Consider the following 16241-nt stretch of genomic DNA (forward strand, 5'->3'; position numbering starts at 1 on the left):
ATATCTTCTTTTGTGTTCAACAGAACAAAGAAATGTATAAAGCAATTTCTCGTTTGTGCAATGTTTCAGATTACAGTTGTTTTAAAAAACAATTTATGCAGAAATAGCCCCCAGTGAGCAAATGAAAGGCACCTGTGACCAATGCATTACTACTTTTGATTGTGGAGGGTTGTGACATCCTCACATTGATTTGTAATTTCAAACAACCCAGAGGGTCTGAGCATCCACAACACAACTCTGGCCTGACGCCTGACACGTCAGGATGATGGACTCCTTCAATGAGTTGACCTCTCTCCTCCGGACGCCCCTTACGCCCTCCCTCTCCCCTATCATCCCTTCATCCCTCCATAACCGCTCATGTAGATGAGACAGAGATAGATGAAGATATTTCTGATGGGCAACCATTTCATGGCAACACACCAAATGAGTTCTGGCTTCTGCGGCCCACCCCTTCTCTGCAGGAGATTAATCCTGACACGGGGCACTTACTGACCATGAGAGTTCTGCGTGTGTGTGTGCGCGTGCGTTTTTACTTGACTATACTTTGGGGACAGAATTGTCCTTAGAAGTTTGCTAAATATGACAACACCCCAAATTAGGAATGTCCAAATGATTCAGTTGAACAACAGAAGAGAAAAATAACAAAATGGTTCTTAGTAAATGTGTTTTATTGTTCAGTGCAAATCAATGTGGAAAAATCTTAATGATTTAAAATGTGAATAAACAGATACTGTATATACAGCATTTTATTATTCTGAAATCTTTGTATTTTATTGCTAATGTTATTACTTTTTTTAAACAATAAAAGATTGTTATAATTATAATTTTTCTAGTTGATTCTTTAATCTTTCTCAAAAGAAAGTGGCACTTGAATCGGGACACTTTCAGTGTCATTGGAATCTGTCTGAAGTCTCTGTACGTATTCACGGCATGCTCGCAGGCCTGATGTCTCGCTTAAACTCGATACGTATTCAGAAGTGGCCCCAGTCACACAGCAGATTTATGGGCAAGTGAAGAACGCCACCAATTGGGGACTGAGCCCTCTGAGATAGGAATCAAAGATTACGCTCATCCCTACTCTGCTATCATGGCACCTAAACACAAATCGGCCATAAATTTGAGGAATTTACGCCACAGAGATATGTTGTGTGTCTTATTCCGAGGGAGTTTGTTAAAGGTTTTAAAATATAGCCTTTACTATATTGATGTGCTGTGAAAAATCTTGTGCAATAGTTGTCATTTAGTTTGTTTGCCTTGTTTTGTACAGTTTGTGGAGGAAAGGCAGCATCTTGGAATCCTTGCAAAAGAAATGACGTTACTGGTTTAATTGAAATGCTATAGCAAATTATAGATCTAGTCTGTCATTTCTGCAATTATAACCTAAATTTACACACTCATCTTGTGATTTTTCAGAGCTATTCCCAAGTTAGTGATTAGTTGTTTAACTATGTCATGTGACTTCACAGGACATCTGTCCCTCCTCTGTGTCCATGACAACCTGAATGAAGATCCCCGATGTCCTGACACTGGTGTCCAGCTCTCTGGACAGGTAAGGCCTCACGCCAGCTCTGCTCCCATCGGTCAAAACAGTTTCATTCTAGCCTGAAGGTAACTTGTTGAGGAAACAAAATGGATTTTCTTTTTAAATGTCAATGTCACAAGATTCATATCTAACCCTTTCTCCGAAAGCAAAACATTGTTTTTCTATGAATTAGGGGGTAAACAAGAAATGTGAACACAGTTATGCTAAATACAAGTTTGAGAAATGAGAATATGCAAGGACATGTTCATTCACAATAGAACCATCTGCATACACTAAATAAATTAATGACAAAAAAATGTATGCTAAACGGCTACCTGTATGAAAAAGTCAGTAGTTACTGGAAAAGCCTTATTTTTTTAAAACACCAAATTCACCCATTCCATTTGAATTCAAGTCGCTGAAAATCATATGCACATACATTTATTTGGAGACAGTGATCCTCAAAGACAGCAGCCCTCTGGTGGCCACCTATGAAAGGATCTCTGTATCTCTTCAACCTGTGTACTCTTATCAGAATTTAAACTCACAGCAACTTTTTGTGGGCTTGTGCTTGTCCTTTTGTTTAGCTCAGCGGAAACAGACCTGCAGGAGTTACACAAACACTTGAGGCTATACATGAAAATGTCCACAGGTGTGAATGTATCTGAAGTTTACACAAAGCACGAGGCATCTCATCACGGTCTGGATTACAGGCGTACAGACGTAGCGGTTTTCTCTAGAGAAGCCTAGGGGGAAAGGCAGAGTTTATTGATTATGTGCAGTTTGGTCATAAGCAGTATGTGCAGTATGGTAACCAGGATTGTGTCACAGTATAGCGCATCCCGTAATGCAAGAGCCATGATCACTCTCAGCTGTGAAGTGTGTGGTTACTCGTTGATCCCATTTGACTTTGGTGTTCCCTTAGGCTGTCTGTTGCCGTCACTGTTTTTTGTCAAACTTGTTAAAGCAAGCAAGTGTAAATGTTATCATTGTGTTGATAACTTGTGTTACACTCATTGTACAACTTTTTGATTTCGCAAATTGAGGGGTTTGTTAGGGAGAAGGTGGTGTTACCTTTATAATGTAATATACTTTTTTCTCATGGCAGGCTAGAAAATGGGTGATCTCAACATCTCAATTTTAAAGAAGGACACAGATCTACCGTGGGAAAATATATATATTTGCATTTATCTGCAGAAAATGAAAACTGGAGTGAAACACTCAAAAGATGCTCGTTTTCTTTTCAGTATTTGAGGTCTGAAAAAAACTTTTAAGTAATACAACAGTAATATTTGTACATATATTTAGGAAAAGTTCTTTCAATAATTATTTTTTATGTGGTAATCTTGTCTTGCTGTCAGTGTCTCACATTGCTGTTGAATGACTTTGATTTTGTTGAAACTCAGCAGACATACTGGAATAGCCAAAATACATCTTGTAATGTTTTTCCATGTCTGTGCATTCAGCAACCAAACTCAACAGTTTTTTTTATTTATGAAGGGTATTTAAACCTTTAAAAAATTATTAGAAAAAATAAGCTCAGATTTCTATCGCCACCAACCTAACCCCCCTAGTAACTTCCTAACAACCCAGAACATCTTGTTGACTGTATAACAACTACATAGCAATGCCCTGGCAACGAGACATCTTATCATCATGGTCGCATAGGCAAGATATGTATTTTTGACAAAGTGTTACAGTTTAGTTTTTTAGTCAATATAAGTTAAAGGTGCAGTGTGTAAAATGTTAGCGCCATCTAGCGGTGAGACCAATGGTTCACTCCCCCCCTCCCCTTCAAAGCACTACGGTGGCTGACACAGCACTAAGACGTCGTCACGTTTTCCCTTCTTTGCCGAAGGAGTTAATGTATTTACGAAAGGATCTTTAACAAATTACAGTTTGGTTTAGTGTATTTAGGTCATTTTTCTTTATAGTTTTTCTCTAGCCTATTTACACTTACAACCACGGTAGTATTCCGACAGGTGGGGTGTATGTGTACAAATATTTTACATTTCATCGTTTTTTTTCAATTTGTTTAGTATTTATTAGTTTATCACTTCATTCTCTGGCCCCAGCCAGAGACACCAATATCCTCAGTTCAGAGGAGGAATGGCAGGCAGGCAAGTATGCTGTGATGTGTAACAAGAGCCCTCTAACCCGGCTCACTGTACCAGGTGTCTCTTGAAGTCACAACCTCTGAACATGGACTACAGCCCTTCTGAAACCTTTATGGACTTCCGCCAGTGTGTCAATCACTAAGTGAGTGGCAGGGCTTCCTGTTTTGGCCGTGTGAGGTTACACATCCTGGCAGGGTAGCTGCTGTCATCCACAGGACCTCGTGCTAGTTGTGTCTCTCCTTCACACACAGACACTCCTTTAATCCCATGGGGTTCTCCTGACTCGCAGGCTATGGGCACACCAGTGGAGTTGCAGCAGCATAGTGGTTCCTGTTTTACTTTACACCTGCACAGGGCTGTCAGGGCTTCTTGCCTGGCCACACGAGAGGTCAATCGCGCTTCAGTCAAAGTTAGTTAAACATTTTGTGTGCCAAAAGAAAGAAAATGAAACTGAAAAGGCTGTGGAAGAGAGGTAGGACACATGAAATGTAGAATGAGAGATTCAAATTTAGGGTTTTGTTTGCTCAGTAAGCTTTAGTGCAGTGGTTTTTAACCTGAGCATCATTGCCAAGGATGCCGGGGGGGGGGGGGGTCACAGGATATTTCATTGTACTGTCTTTATGGTATATAAAGACTCTTAGACCCTAAAGGCCCTGGCAAGCATGTTTTTCTTTTTCTATAAAGTACCGCGGTCATGACAGTTTTGTTCCAGTGGTTATTTTAGTTTTATTAAATTTAAATAGATAAAATTTTTAGTTTTTGTTCATTTTATTTGAATTCTTTTGCGATTTTTGTGTGCTACTGTTATTTTAAATTTTTATGTTGCTATATATCTTTAATTTATTATAAACTTTTCCGTTTTTTATTGAAGTTTTTATTTTTATTTAATAATTAAACCCCTTAACTTGCTGAGGCATCATTTCACATTTTAAATGAGTTATTTATATTATATTTATATGATTTAATGCTTAAATCATTTATTTTGATTTAACAATATGAAATATTTGAATAGTTTAGTAAACTATAAAACAATTATATATAATGTTTTAATATTTTATTATTTTTAAGTTGAGCTTTTTTGTTCTGGCGATTGTATTATAGGCTTCAAAAATTGTGTACATTTGTGAAGATTATATTGGTAATCTTCTCCAAGATTTGGAGTTTATTTATTGCGTTATTAAAGTCTTTTGGAAAAGTCTGTACAAAAGAAAAAATACTTTAAAACTATGTTCATTTTCAAACTAAATAATTCAGTGTTGCTTTTTTAATCGTCCATGTAATGCAACTTTTTATTCCTTACTTTGTCCTTTTTGTAACTACTTATAGAAATAGTGAGAACTGCACAGCTCTTAATCCACATGCTGTTCAGCATTACTGACCATTTAGCTTTTCTTTAAAAGCATTTGATTGGATCAATGAAGTCCTCAAAAAGCTTCACTTAATAGTTTCTTTTCTACAAAGATCCTGTAACTGCTGATCGTGACAGTTGACACTAGTTAGCACAGAGCATTTATGCCTGTTTCGCCTTTTTATTTAGATCTTCAAAAGTTTTCTTTATGTTGTTAGCTGAATTACAATAGAACAAATTTGGGTAAAAGACAAGCTTTGAACCTTCATCCCCAGTGACAATACACCAAAATAAAAAGGCGTTTAGCAGAAAAACAATGACGAATATTTCAAACCTCAGAGTGCAAACCTGCTCACCTCTCCCACACTCTTTGAACGGCCAGTCGCATTGTTTCACCTGAAACAATTCGCCATGTTGTCTTTATTCCCGCCGTCCATCTGGGACATGGACGTTAATATGCCATCGCCGCAGCTCACATCCTCATTAGACACTGCAGCCGATGAGGTTTCCTGTGGTTTGGGGGGCATCACCAGCAGGACACTTGCTCCTACTAATCTATCAGCAAAGAGAGGAAGAGAGGCAAAGAGCTGTTATGTCACCGTGGAACGCCACCTGAGCTCCTGTGACTAACTCCGCAGGAAGAAGAAAGCCAGACCACAAACATCGGCGGCTTTGATCATAAAGGCCCATTGAGGGAGGCTTCTGTGCAGATGTGAATAAAGCGTGGCCTTTTTTAGCCATCAGGTTTGCTTTGTCTTTGAAAGCCATAGGTCATACAAAATTTTTCTCTTTTGTGGGAGGATTATTTAAACTTATTCAGGATAAATTCACTCTTGTATCATTCAGTTTTAAAAGAGTTGGACTCATTCTGAACCTGAAACCTGAATGTTTTTGTGAATGGACGGTAAAAGTACTGGAGATAACAAAAAGAAAAATGGACATGGTCATCCTGGTGTTGTTGGTACAGAGGCAGAATGTTAACTAATCATCACTCAAGGGACTCTATGGTCTGCTCATCTCTGGTCCCACCTCCTTACAGATTGTCGTACTGCACGGGCGTGATGGACATTTCCCTTTGTGATGTGGGTGGATTGGAGAGTGACACATACTTCCACCCCCCACTGGAGAGGAAGTTCCTATCAGAACACAACAGGAACAGAAAAAAAGGAAAACAAGCTGACATCTTTTCACTGATGAAGTCACTTCCTACAGGCCCTCTATTGACCCCTAGTCCACCCACCCAAACAGAGTCTCTGCATGCAAAACTCCTGCTGTGGTCAGCGGGTGGTAGAAGGAAAGGACTTTACGTTGCTGCAAATATATGATCTATATGACCCGTGTATGTTTTTGACTCATTGACTCTTCTAGACAGTTTTTTAGTAAATGGACAATTCTCAAATTCATCAAATTTAAGGCTTATACGTAACCGGTTTTGAGTGCAAACCACTGCACATGTACTGTACTGTGCAAGACACTTTAGATCAAAAGCATCTGCTAAATATCAAATTATATTCATTTTATTTATGATAATTTTCAATTACTTCATAAATGTACGCCATAAAAGTTTTTGATAAACATTCAAATTTTATTTAATTGTGATTTTACATGTAACATTAATTGATGTAAAAGAATAAGAATACATGTATTAGACACTAATGCAAATTGATTAACACTATATACTATAGTAAAGTTAAAAAACATTATAGTATCTTAGAATTTCACTGCAGTTAAGTAAATACTATAGTATACTACAGTCAGTTATGTGGACAAATATACCACTATTGTATGGTAAAAAGAAAACACACAGAACTTGAAAATGAAAATGTTATGAGCCTAATTTATCCATCTGTATATACCATTAATGTATTTTGTCAGTTACATGCCTATTCACGAAGAACTGCACTTGCATATTGTTTTGTAATGATGACAACAGACGATTTTGGATTGTTCCAAAACAGACAGTAGGTCAAATGCTACGAAGCGAACTTGACCAATTTAAATCCAAAACAATTCTTTTCTAAAAAATGAGATATCACTTATGTATCTTTGGACAAGTCATTTTCATACTCTAAGTGAATTTCATGACAATGCAAACAAATATTATTATTTTTTTATAGTAGCTTTTTTCTTCGCAACATTAATCGTTATTCTTAACTCTACAAGTGAAAACTCTGAATGTTTCGTCCTTTTCCTGGAATTTGGGAGTTCAGAAGTATTTTAATCCTGGCATTGCCAATCACCCACAGCAGCTGGAGTTCATTCAAGGTCACGGCAGTTGCTTTTAAAATAATGAAAAGCATATTTCTTTAACTGTTGTGATAAATGTAAAAGGACATCACAGCTTAATTTGAAGCTCGAAGGCAGTGTGTCAACAGCTCATATGTTTTTCAATTAGCGGATTTGTCTATTCGTGAAATCGATCTGTTTGCACCGTGCAAAGTTCTTGGCACACGTCTGGGACAAAGAAACAGAAAAAACAAATGCGTCCATCCACGTTGAGAGTATTTTCCTGTTTACACTGAAATGCAGGTCAGCGGTTAAAGGCAGAAGATAAAGGCAATAGATGTGCAGGAGAGGACAACGATGTATTTTTACATAATAAACTGTATTTATATTATTCATATATGTAGAAATGTACTTATTCAAATGTGTTTAATACGTTGATACTGAATTATGAACTGATCATTTCCATTGAGCTCCATTGAGTGGTGTTGTTGGTTAGCAGTTTGAATGGGCTCACAGGGCTGGCGGTGGTCTCTGGGTTAAGTTATAAGAGCTGTGTGCCAGACCCTCGATGAGTAGCACTGCTCTCTCCTGACTCATTGAAGATGCCCCCCCCCCACATCATGCATTCATTATTCATGAATGGCAAATTTGAATCTGACGTGTATATCAAAGACAAGCATTCGGTTTCTGATCTCCCCATGTGTGTCCAGTGCTAGCACAAAAAAATCTATTAAAAAAATGTATTTTATGTAAAAAGACTGATTTGTGTTAATCTGCTAGAGAAACTGCTTTTTTCCTTGTTTTATGTTCCCTGTTTGTTTCGGTTTTAAACCCTTTTAGAAAAAAAGCTTAAAGTCCTGGCTTTTTAAGTCGTGCAGACTGTGTTTCTTCTAGTCCAAGTTTAATTCAACGTTCAAACTGTTATGTTACGAACCCAAACCCTCCACCCCCCCATCCCATTCTGTCATCTATACACTTTTGCTTTCAATAAAATAGCAAAGGCCCTCCAAAAATATAAAAAAAATGTACGAATGAAGTAAACACTTCTCAGCAGAGGTATTTCACACAGCGTTTAAAACATCTGCACATCATCTACAACCGGTTAGCATACACACATTACAACGGGCTCAACGTCAATCAAAATTCTTTCAGCTCTCTGATGTTAAGCAGATACAATTTCTCTGTTCTGTAACGCGCGCATTCACATGCGCTAACAGTGGCGGCAGGCATCGGCGATCTTGCCACAGGTCAATGACAGCTTGACAGGCTCTGCCTGGTTCTCTCTGCAGGTGACAAAAACCAGCCCTCTTCTCTGATGCATACTAAAACAGATGCACACCAGTGTTCCCCCAGGGCTCTGTCCACGCTCTCTTTGATGGTCCGGGGCTCCGGCCCTGTGATGTGGCCCTCATTCAGAGTGTGTCACGTTCGTTTGGCATATGCAGGCTGTCTGATATCAAGTAGCTGATGCTGTAGAGGAACTGAACGGTCTCCAAGGATCCTCTGGTAGACTAAATAACCGCCAGTCTGCTGTGTACAAACAGCTGTTTATCAGAGAAAGAGGCGAAAGAGGTTCTTCATCTTTTCTTCACAGACATCTAGAGATATTTAAGCAGTGTCATTTGAAGTAAATAAATCATATCGTTGGCTTCTTCTGTTTGATTTGGAGTTGCCATCATGTGAAGCTCCACAATCTCTGTTTCCTGAGTGGGTCGCAATTCAAGGTTGGACAGTCTCACCAGAGAGCGAGAGCGAGACCTGTTTGACTGTTTGAATACAACACACGGGGGTTCTGCAGAGTTCAGCATTTCCACTGTGTGTTTTTAAGGTCATGTACATGTTTGGCTAGGCTGAGCCTCTGTGTATGTGGAGAGTATCTACATGACTGTCCAAGATCATAAAAGAGAAGAAGTCAGTAACTTTTGACTAGATATTCATACTATTCTAAAATAAAATCATTTTAGTTATAAAATAGTTAAATAAAACAAGAAATTAAGTGGCTTAATAGGACTAGGTGTTATAATCACACTTTTTCGGAACAGGTTAGTTTCCCAATAGGGCATTTCCAACACCTTATGCATGACGGGGAGCAGTCAAGAACATGAATATGGATTATTTCCTTCAGTAAAGAAGCGAAAACGTGACAACATCTTAGTTGTGTGTCAGCCGTCGTATGTTTTTTATATAAACTGCACGACAAATAAAATCTTTTAAATAATAATAAAGAACGGATTCGTTATTATTTATTAATATTTTATTATTTATAAACATTTCAATTAAGGTCAATTGAAAAACAGAACGGGAAAATAGTTGAAATAGATAAGCTTACCCATATATCACCATGTCTGTGAAATAATTTTTTTATTTATTGTTTTCTGCATAAAATCATCCTACATAATGTTATGAACATTCTGTGAAAACATAACCTTAATATCTTTATAAACTTGACTGAGCAAGCATGTTTAAAATCAGTGTTAAGAAAGCCAACTTCAGGGATGTTTTGTCATCAATAAAATCACTCATTTCATTATTAATCATAATATAAATTAAATGTGAGTTTTGTATCTTTTGTATGATCTATATGAATTAGAATAATGTACAGACAGTTTCAGTAGCAACAACATTATTGAGTAGTTTTAATTAAATTGAAAACAATTCATATACAATAAAATATTAATATAAATAAAACAAAAATAAATTATGTCACTAGCCAGACTAAGTGCGTAAACATACACAGTGAACTTCGAGTCAGGCGCGTGCGTCCGATGAAACAGTCAATACTCTACCTATTTTGATACATATTTAATTATGCGACTTTCACAGGCAGGTTCACATACATGTACAGTATTTATCACACCTGTAACCTGGCATCTGCATACACATTGTCCGCATGTAGCCGTGTCTATGTGCTCTGTTTGATTTTGTTGTATATTCGTGTTTGCGTCTGTTGAACTCCTGTCGCTGGCACAGACAACCTTGGGTGACATTTCCAAGCAGATGCATTGAACATTCTGACACTTCCTATTGTCAGTGCACAAAGAAACACTTTACCATTGAATCTGGAACTCCATTGGAGGAGACACAATCAGGAAGTGACCTTGGGTACACACGCCACATATAATAAAAGGGGTAAATCCAGGAAGACCTTTGAAACAGAATATATATGAGTGTGTGTCTTTGCGTTTGCCAGCTTGGGTATCCTCAAAACGCTCACACCAAACACGTGCATTTCAATAAAAAGATTTTATAAGTATGCTTATTAGTGTTATAATTTGCCAGAAATTGTAGCTCTGAATATAGGAACAATTTCTAAATACATACCGTATAAATGTTGGGAAAACTATCTGGTTTCAGTCTAAGCACGTCAATTTGCTTGTAATTTAAGATGTATTATGCTTGGATCCATATACACATTGTTAAGTATTTCAGAAGACTTAAATCTCATTAACGATGCCTCACTTAGAAGTTGGCACACATAGATTCAGGCTGTGCCAACAAGTTAACTTAACCATACTGCTTATACAATTATTATTGGTTTGAGGGTTTGTAATAATAATATTTTCAACGGGGTGGATTAACTGCATTTGAATGAACCGATCCTCTTTAGAGGAACATGTTGCATAAAGTATGTGTCCCATAGGCTGATACTGTATTTATGGTTTGTCTTAAAATAATGTCTCTGATTTAAAACGCGAGCATGCACGGAGTTCAGGGGTAATGTTTAAACTAATAAGAAATAAAAAGGAAAGTTTGATCATCAAATCAGGAGAAACGAAGACAACATTTTACATTTTGAACGATTACTTTGAAGTTTCTACTTTCATTCGATTGACATAAGAAAACATTATTTGTTTTTTTATATACACTCCCACGCTCATAGACTTCAGTATCTGGCATGCGTTCCATTGGCTGTTCCTACAAACTGTGAGCACGGGTATTGTTGCAAATTAGTCTTGGCAAAGAGGCCTATCGTTTTTGACAATAAGAGGTCATTTTTCATGTCTGACCTTCTGTTTGGACTGCATTTTTGATCCTGTGTAATTATGTCTTTGTGCTAGAGAATGTCGAAATTTAATCGCTTTTACAAAGAGGAATCGGGAGAAAGAGAGTTTCAGAGGAACAAGCGCGACCATTTTAACAGGACAACATGTTTGAATGAGATGTTCTAGCACTGGCTTTAAATGGATTTCTGAAGTGGTTGTTTGTGAAGATTTTCAATCGGACGTAACCTTGAGTCTCTTTTTATGGGAGGTCCGTAGGATTTAAGTGCTGGTATAGCATGAAGAGCCTGAATACACGCGCTGCTCTCTCTCTCCATCCATCTCTCTCCACCGCGGCTTTTCTGCCTATCTCTCTGCCTGTCTGCTTCTTTTCTCCCTGAAATTGAAAAATCTGCCTGTAAAGTTGTCGCCATTGTCTGGGTAATTAATGGAATGCTGAGAGCGTGGTTCAGGTGCTTAAAGAGTTTTTTTCGTGCCGCTTTTTTCTTTTTCCTCATGACTAATCAGGGTAGGAAATAGGCATTAGTGTTTTTGTGTTTCTTTTATATAGAAACGTATGTATAATACGTGCATTTCAATGAAAGGACGATGACCTTCGCTGCGTTCCGCTTTGGTTGTGCATGTTGAGGTGAGGTTAAGCATAACAATCTAAGTGGTCCTGTTTTAATATGCGCCTATTAATTCTAACATTTCTGTAGTTTGAAAGTTTGGGTCAAGGGCTCGCAGAGGTATTTCCAAATGATCTAAATGTTCTCGCTTATTACATTAAACCATGGCCTGATATATAATGATGGACACTGAGTATTTAAAGATGCCCTTCTGTTGAGTAGAAGTCTTTACAATGTGTGAAATATTAGTTGAGATTGTTATTACAGATGCCATAATCATTCATTTTACAGCATACGTGCTATATATACAGTAAATGTATTCTAACAATTTGTTCATTTGTGTCTACTTCAATTGCTCCTATAGTTGTAGCAGAAACATCTACTTAAATTGAAACGCAACTACTGAGCACTAAAATGTATCTCCGGTCACTCTGTATTTTCTTATTATCTTGAGGATCTCATCACCCTGTGAGACTTGTCAAACCCAGGAATAAATTACACTTCATTCACACTGAATCTGAACTTAACACGTGTGTCATTGCCACGTCTGATCTCACGCTAGATCTCAGCTGCGCAGCTCTTAAAATGAAAGCCTTCAGTAAATCTCGTAAGTTGTGTTGGAACAGAGCTCCGGTCTGATAAAGCCGACCGCACTCCATCTATTTTCCATCTAAAACAGAGCCGTACATGTCTGCGTTTCAGTACAGCTCGATCAATTTCAGGATTGTTCAGTGGAATGTGGAAAAACAATGTAGTTTTACAATGAAGCTTTGGATTACAAATGCCATCCATATATATTGTGGTTGACATTCTCTGTTACATTATATAATATACCTTGTATATTTAAGTTTGCACGAACTGTTTAGAACAGCCTACTTGGTTACTGTATAAACAAAGAAATGAATAAGACCTTCCCTTGTTTATAATGCCTGACACATAAAACAATGTATTGTCTTTCAGGAGCGTTTAACCAAACCTAAACACGGCGTGCCAAACGAATTCAATCTTAACGTACCCATGGAAGCAGAGCTAACATCCTGCCATTCGCTCAGTTCCTCTCCTCAGCAAAACGGCACCATGTGTCTTCACTGAAACGCTTCTCATCATGTGGTTTGGTAAAGTGAAGATATAGTTTTGGGTTTTATTGACCGCAATGTCAACAGTATCCTGCATGTTTGAAAATGTTGTGCTTATTTGCATGTCTCCAATGCCAGATTCTGTTGTACGGTTGTGAACTACGATCTGAAACGGTTTGTTTGTGAAAAACAAACTTTTATAATGTCGGCTTCGGATTGTTTTAACTGAGAAGTCATGCACAGGTGCATGTTAAATCAATTATTTAAAGCATGCTGAGACTGTAAGTCGGTTTGTTTGGATTTTTAAATGAAATGTTGAACATAGGCAGTTCATTTCTGTTTAGTTTTTCTATGTAACACACTATACCAGTCGAAGATTTGGACACATTTGACTTTGAATTAAAGTTTTGTTGATAAATATACATTTGGCAGTTGTATGAATGAATTTCTAAAACTAAAATACTTTTTTATTATGAGTATAAGTATTTTTGAAGAATCGTCAATATATCAGTTTTGATCTAAATGTTTTTTATTGTTCACAACATTTGTATGCTTGTGTTATTTCTAATAGTTTTGATGACGTCTCTATTCTTCTAAAATGTGCAAAATATAAATACTGAGGATTTGAAACGTGTTCGAACCTTTTGACTAAAATGTATATCAGATCAAGGTCATAAAGGCATCAGGTGCATTTGTTTTATTTATGACTTGTAAATATATTTTTCCTTTAAATAAAACCCCATGTAGAGGTGATCTGTGATTTCCATCCTAATAACAGTCTGTGAGTCTACTGCATGCATGCTGTACAAAAGTCTTTTGTGGCATAATCGTTTATTACATTGTAAGTATGAAGCTATTTCGTGTATATCGTTGTTCACTGATTTACTGATTATGGACTATTCATTACCAGAGATGAAAATAAAGTGACGCCCCTTGGCATAATAGTAATTTATTACAATATGATGGACAGATTCCAAGAGCTCGCATGAAAACTCTTTATGGCAAGAGGTGACATCAGAGATTGAGTCCGAGTGTGGCTTCCAGAGCACAAAATAAGAGAATCCAAACAATGAAGCGGGTAAGCAGACATCCAAACGTTTGTAGTGGGGAAAATGGCACAATGAGGGAATGAGGGGCACTGGATTTCTTAAGATTGTCAGTCTGATCACACACATCACAGTCACAAAATGAAGCAAGGACGGACAAAATTACAAATCAGTTTTCTTAGAGCAGATAAAGACTTTATGTACAAATGGGAGGTTAAGAACCCTTCAGTTAGATGACATGCATCCATTGCTCAGCGTTGGACAAAATCATTTCTACATCACATTTGTGTAAAAGAATCCTTACGTACATGGATGCCAAAGGTGGATCTTGGCGGTTAGAAAGAAGTATGCTGATTTGAATTTACATGACTAACTTGAAGGAGTTTTGTCAAATATTTCGGAAGTATAAATAAACTCATGTTATGGGATGTCAAGTCACCATGATGATCATCTCCACTGTGAAGTCATTTAAACGAACAGGTTAACTGAAGCAGGTACCTCAACACAGTTTTACGGCGCGTGGATGTTTTTTACAACATTTTTACAATTTGAAATCTTTAAAGTCAACATGAAACAGAATTTGCAACCTATTTTCCTTCTGTAATGTGACATTTATGGTATAATGCAATATATGTCACTTTGGATAAATGTGTCTGCCAAATGCATAAATGTAAATTTACAGATGAAACAAGATGTTCAATGATAAAACTATTTGAATTGTGAACAGTGGCCATACTATATGAATGTGAGTGTGATTTTCCCACTTCTGAAACAACAGCGTCAACTTTTGAGAAGAGGTGTGAAGTTCACACTCAAAAGCATCTCGACATAATTTGTGGTAACATTTTTTCAAATCTATAGTTATTTGCCATAAATGTATATTTGCTATAATCCTTGTTTTAACATGCACTGACATTAAATTGCTGCATAAAACATTGATATGCTTCTTTTCTGCCCTAGGAGATGTCAGCAAAAGAGTCTTATAAAAGAACATGCACACCAAGACCAGGAACGTGAATGAAGAAAGTTAATAGGGTCAGTTTTGATTTCATGTTGACTTTAACACCAATCAAATGCAACACAGTCAAATTAAGCATTCCAGAAAAACAAAGACAGTCCCAGAGTATCAATTCTCTCATCAATTCATTGTGATACAAGCAGGTGAGTACAGCTAAGGGACAGACGCTGTCTTTGGTATAGAACACAGACTGCCATGATGAACACATTCATTGAAATCTGACGATAGAAAAGATGCAGCGGTCAGTCACACCAGGTCACTTAAATAAAGCTCTTCGTATTTTACAGTGGCAGGACTGGTGGTCGTTTCATGTGAATCACTCCAGCACCGCTCGTATCTACATTTTTAAAAACGTGCTACAGTAAACAAATACATTTAGTCGGGATCCCACCCCTCTGTGTGTGAACACATGGAGGAAACCAACACAATAAATTAAGCTTAACCAGTGACGTACATTTAAAACGTAGATCGAAGAAACAGGTTCTACAAAAAAAGAACTCCACAGAAATAAGCCAAGACAATAAAAAAAAGTAAAAAAATTCAGTATTAAGTGAGATTCAACTCCGATTTAGTGTCTCACGACATAATTACGTACAGGTCTCGAATCGTTGAAAACTGTACACACCGAAGAAAGCATATGAGAGGAAATGTGAACATTTTTAGTTTTTCGTTTCGTTTATATATGAAATCATTGCTTTGCAACTGAACGCATTACAGTTATCTCCCACATGACCACATGAATGTAAACACCTTATTTCTTTTCAATTGTATAACATTAATACTTTATATATAGATATGGACTTTTTATTTTACATATCGTAATTCACATCAGCACGGATAGCTAGCATGGAAATGAAATAAGGCAAGACTCACATGACTGTGACATCCAAAATTATTAATACTGATAGTTAAGGGTGGTTGTTTCTTTTTTGTTTTCCTTTGTTCTCTGTAGGCTTTGGTCTTGTGTTGGCCGAGGCAGGATTTCTTCATCGTGGCTCTGACACTGTGTGTGTTCCAGTTCACTTTTGATGCTGTCATCATTTGAAAAACAAAAACATCTACACTTTTAGATTAGATCGAGACATCTTTCAGGTAAATCTCATACAGACCTGTGCAGGTCCAGGTTGTATTTAAAAATAACTTTACATTTTTCAAATTTAAGAAATGCTTTTTTTAGTCATTTTTAAATTGTGGCATTATTGTTATGATCATTTAGTTTCTTTCTAAATGTTAAACATTTTGCTTAAGGGTTTTATATTTTCTTTCTTTTAATCAGCAA

At 37.1% G+C, this 16241-nt stretch overlaps 1 protein-coding gene across 1 annotated transcript in view; it reads left to right on the plus strand.

Moving 5' to 3' along the window:
* LOC306902594 (adhesion G protein-coupled receptor D2) overlaps nt 1–13650 on the plus strand; it is a 54725-nt gene extending 41075 nt beyond the window's left edge. Inside the window, exons 24-25 of the mRNA XM_079471287.1 lie at nt 1467–1549; nt 12783–13650. Coding sequence (XP_079327413.1) covers nt 1467–1549; nt 12783–12914 — 215 coding nt within the window. The 3' untranslated portion in view covers nt 12915–13650. The remainder of the gene's footprint in view (nt 1–1466; nt 1550–12782) is intronic.
* The last annotated feature ends 2591 nt before the right edge of the window (nt 13651–16241 follow it).

Source organism: Barbatula barbatula (assembly GCF_947034865.1).
Source record: "Barbatula barbatula genome assembly, chromosome: 13".
In the NCBI taxonomy this organism is placed as follows: domain Eukaryota; kingdom Metazoa; phylum Chordata; class Actinopteri; order Cypriniformes; family Nemacheilidae; genus Barbatula; species Barbatula barbatula.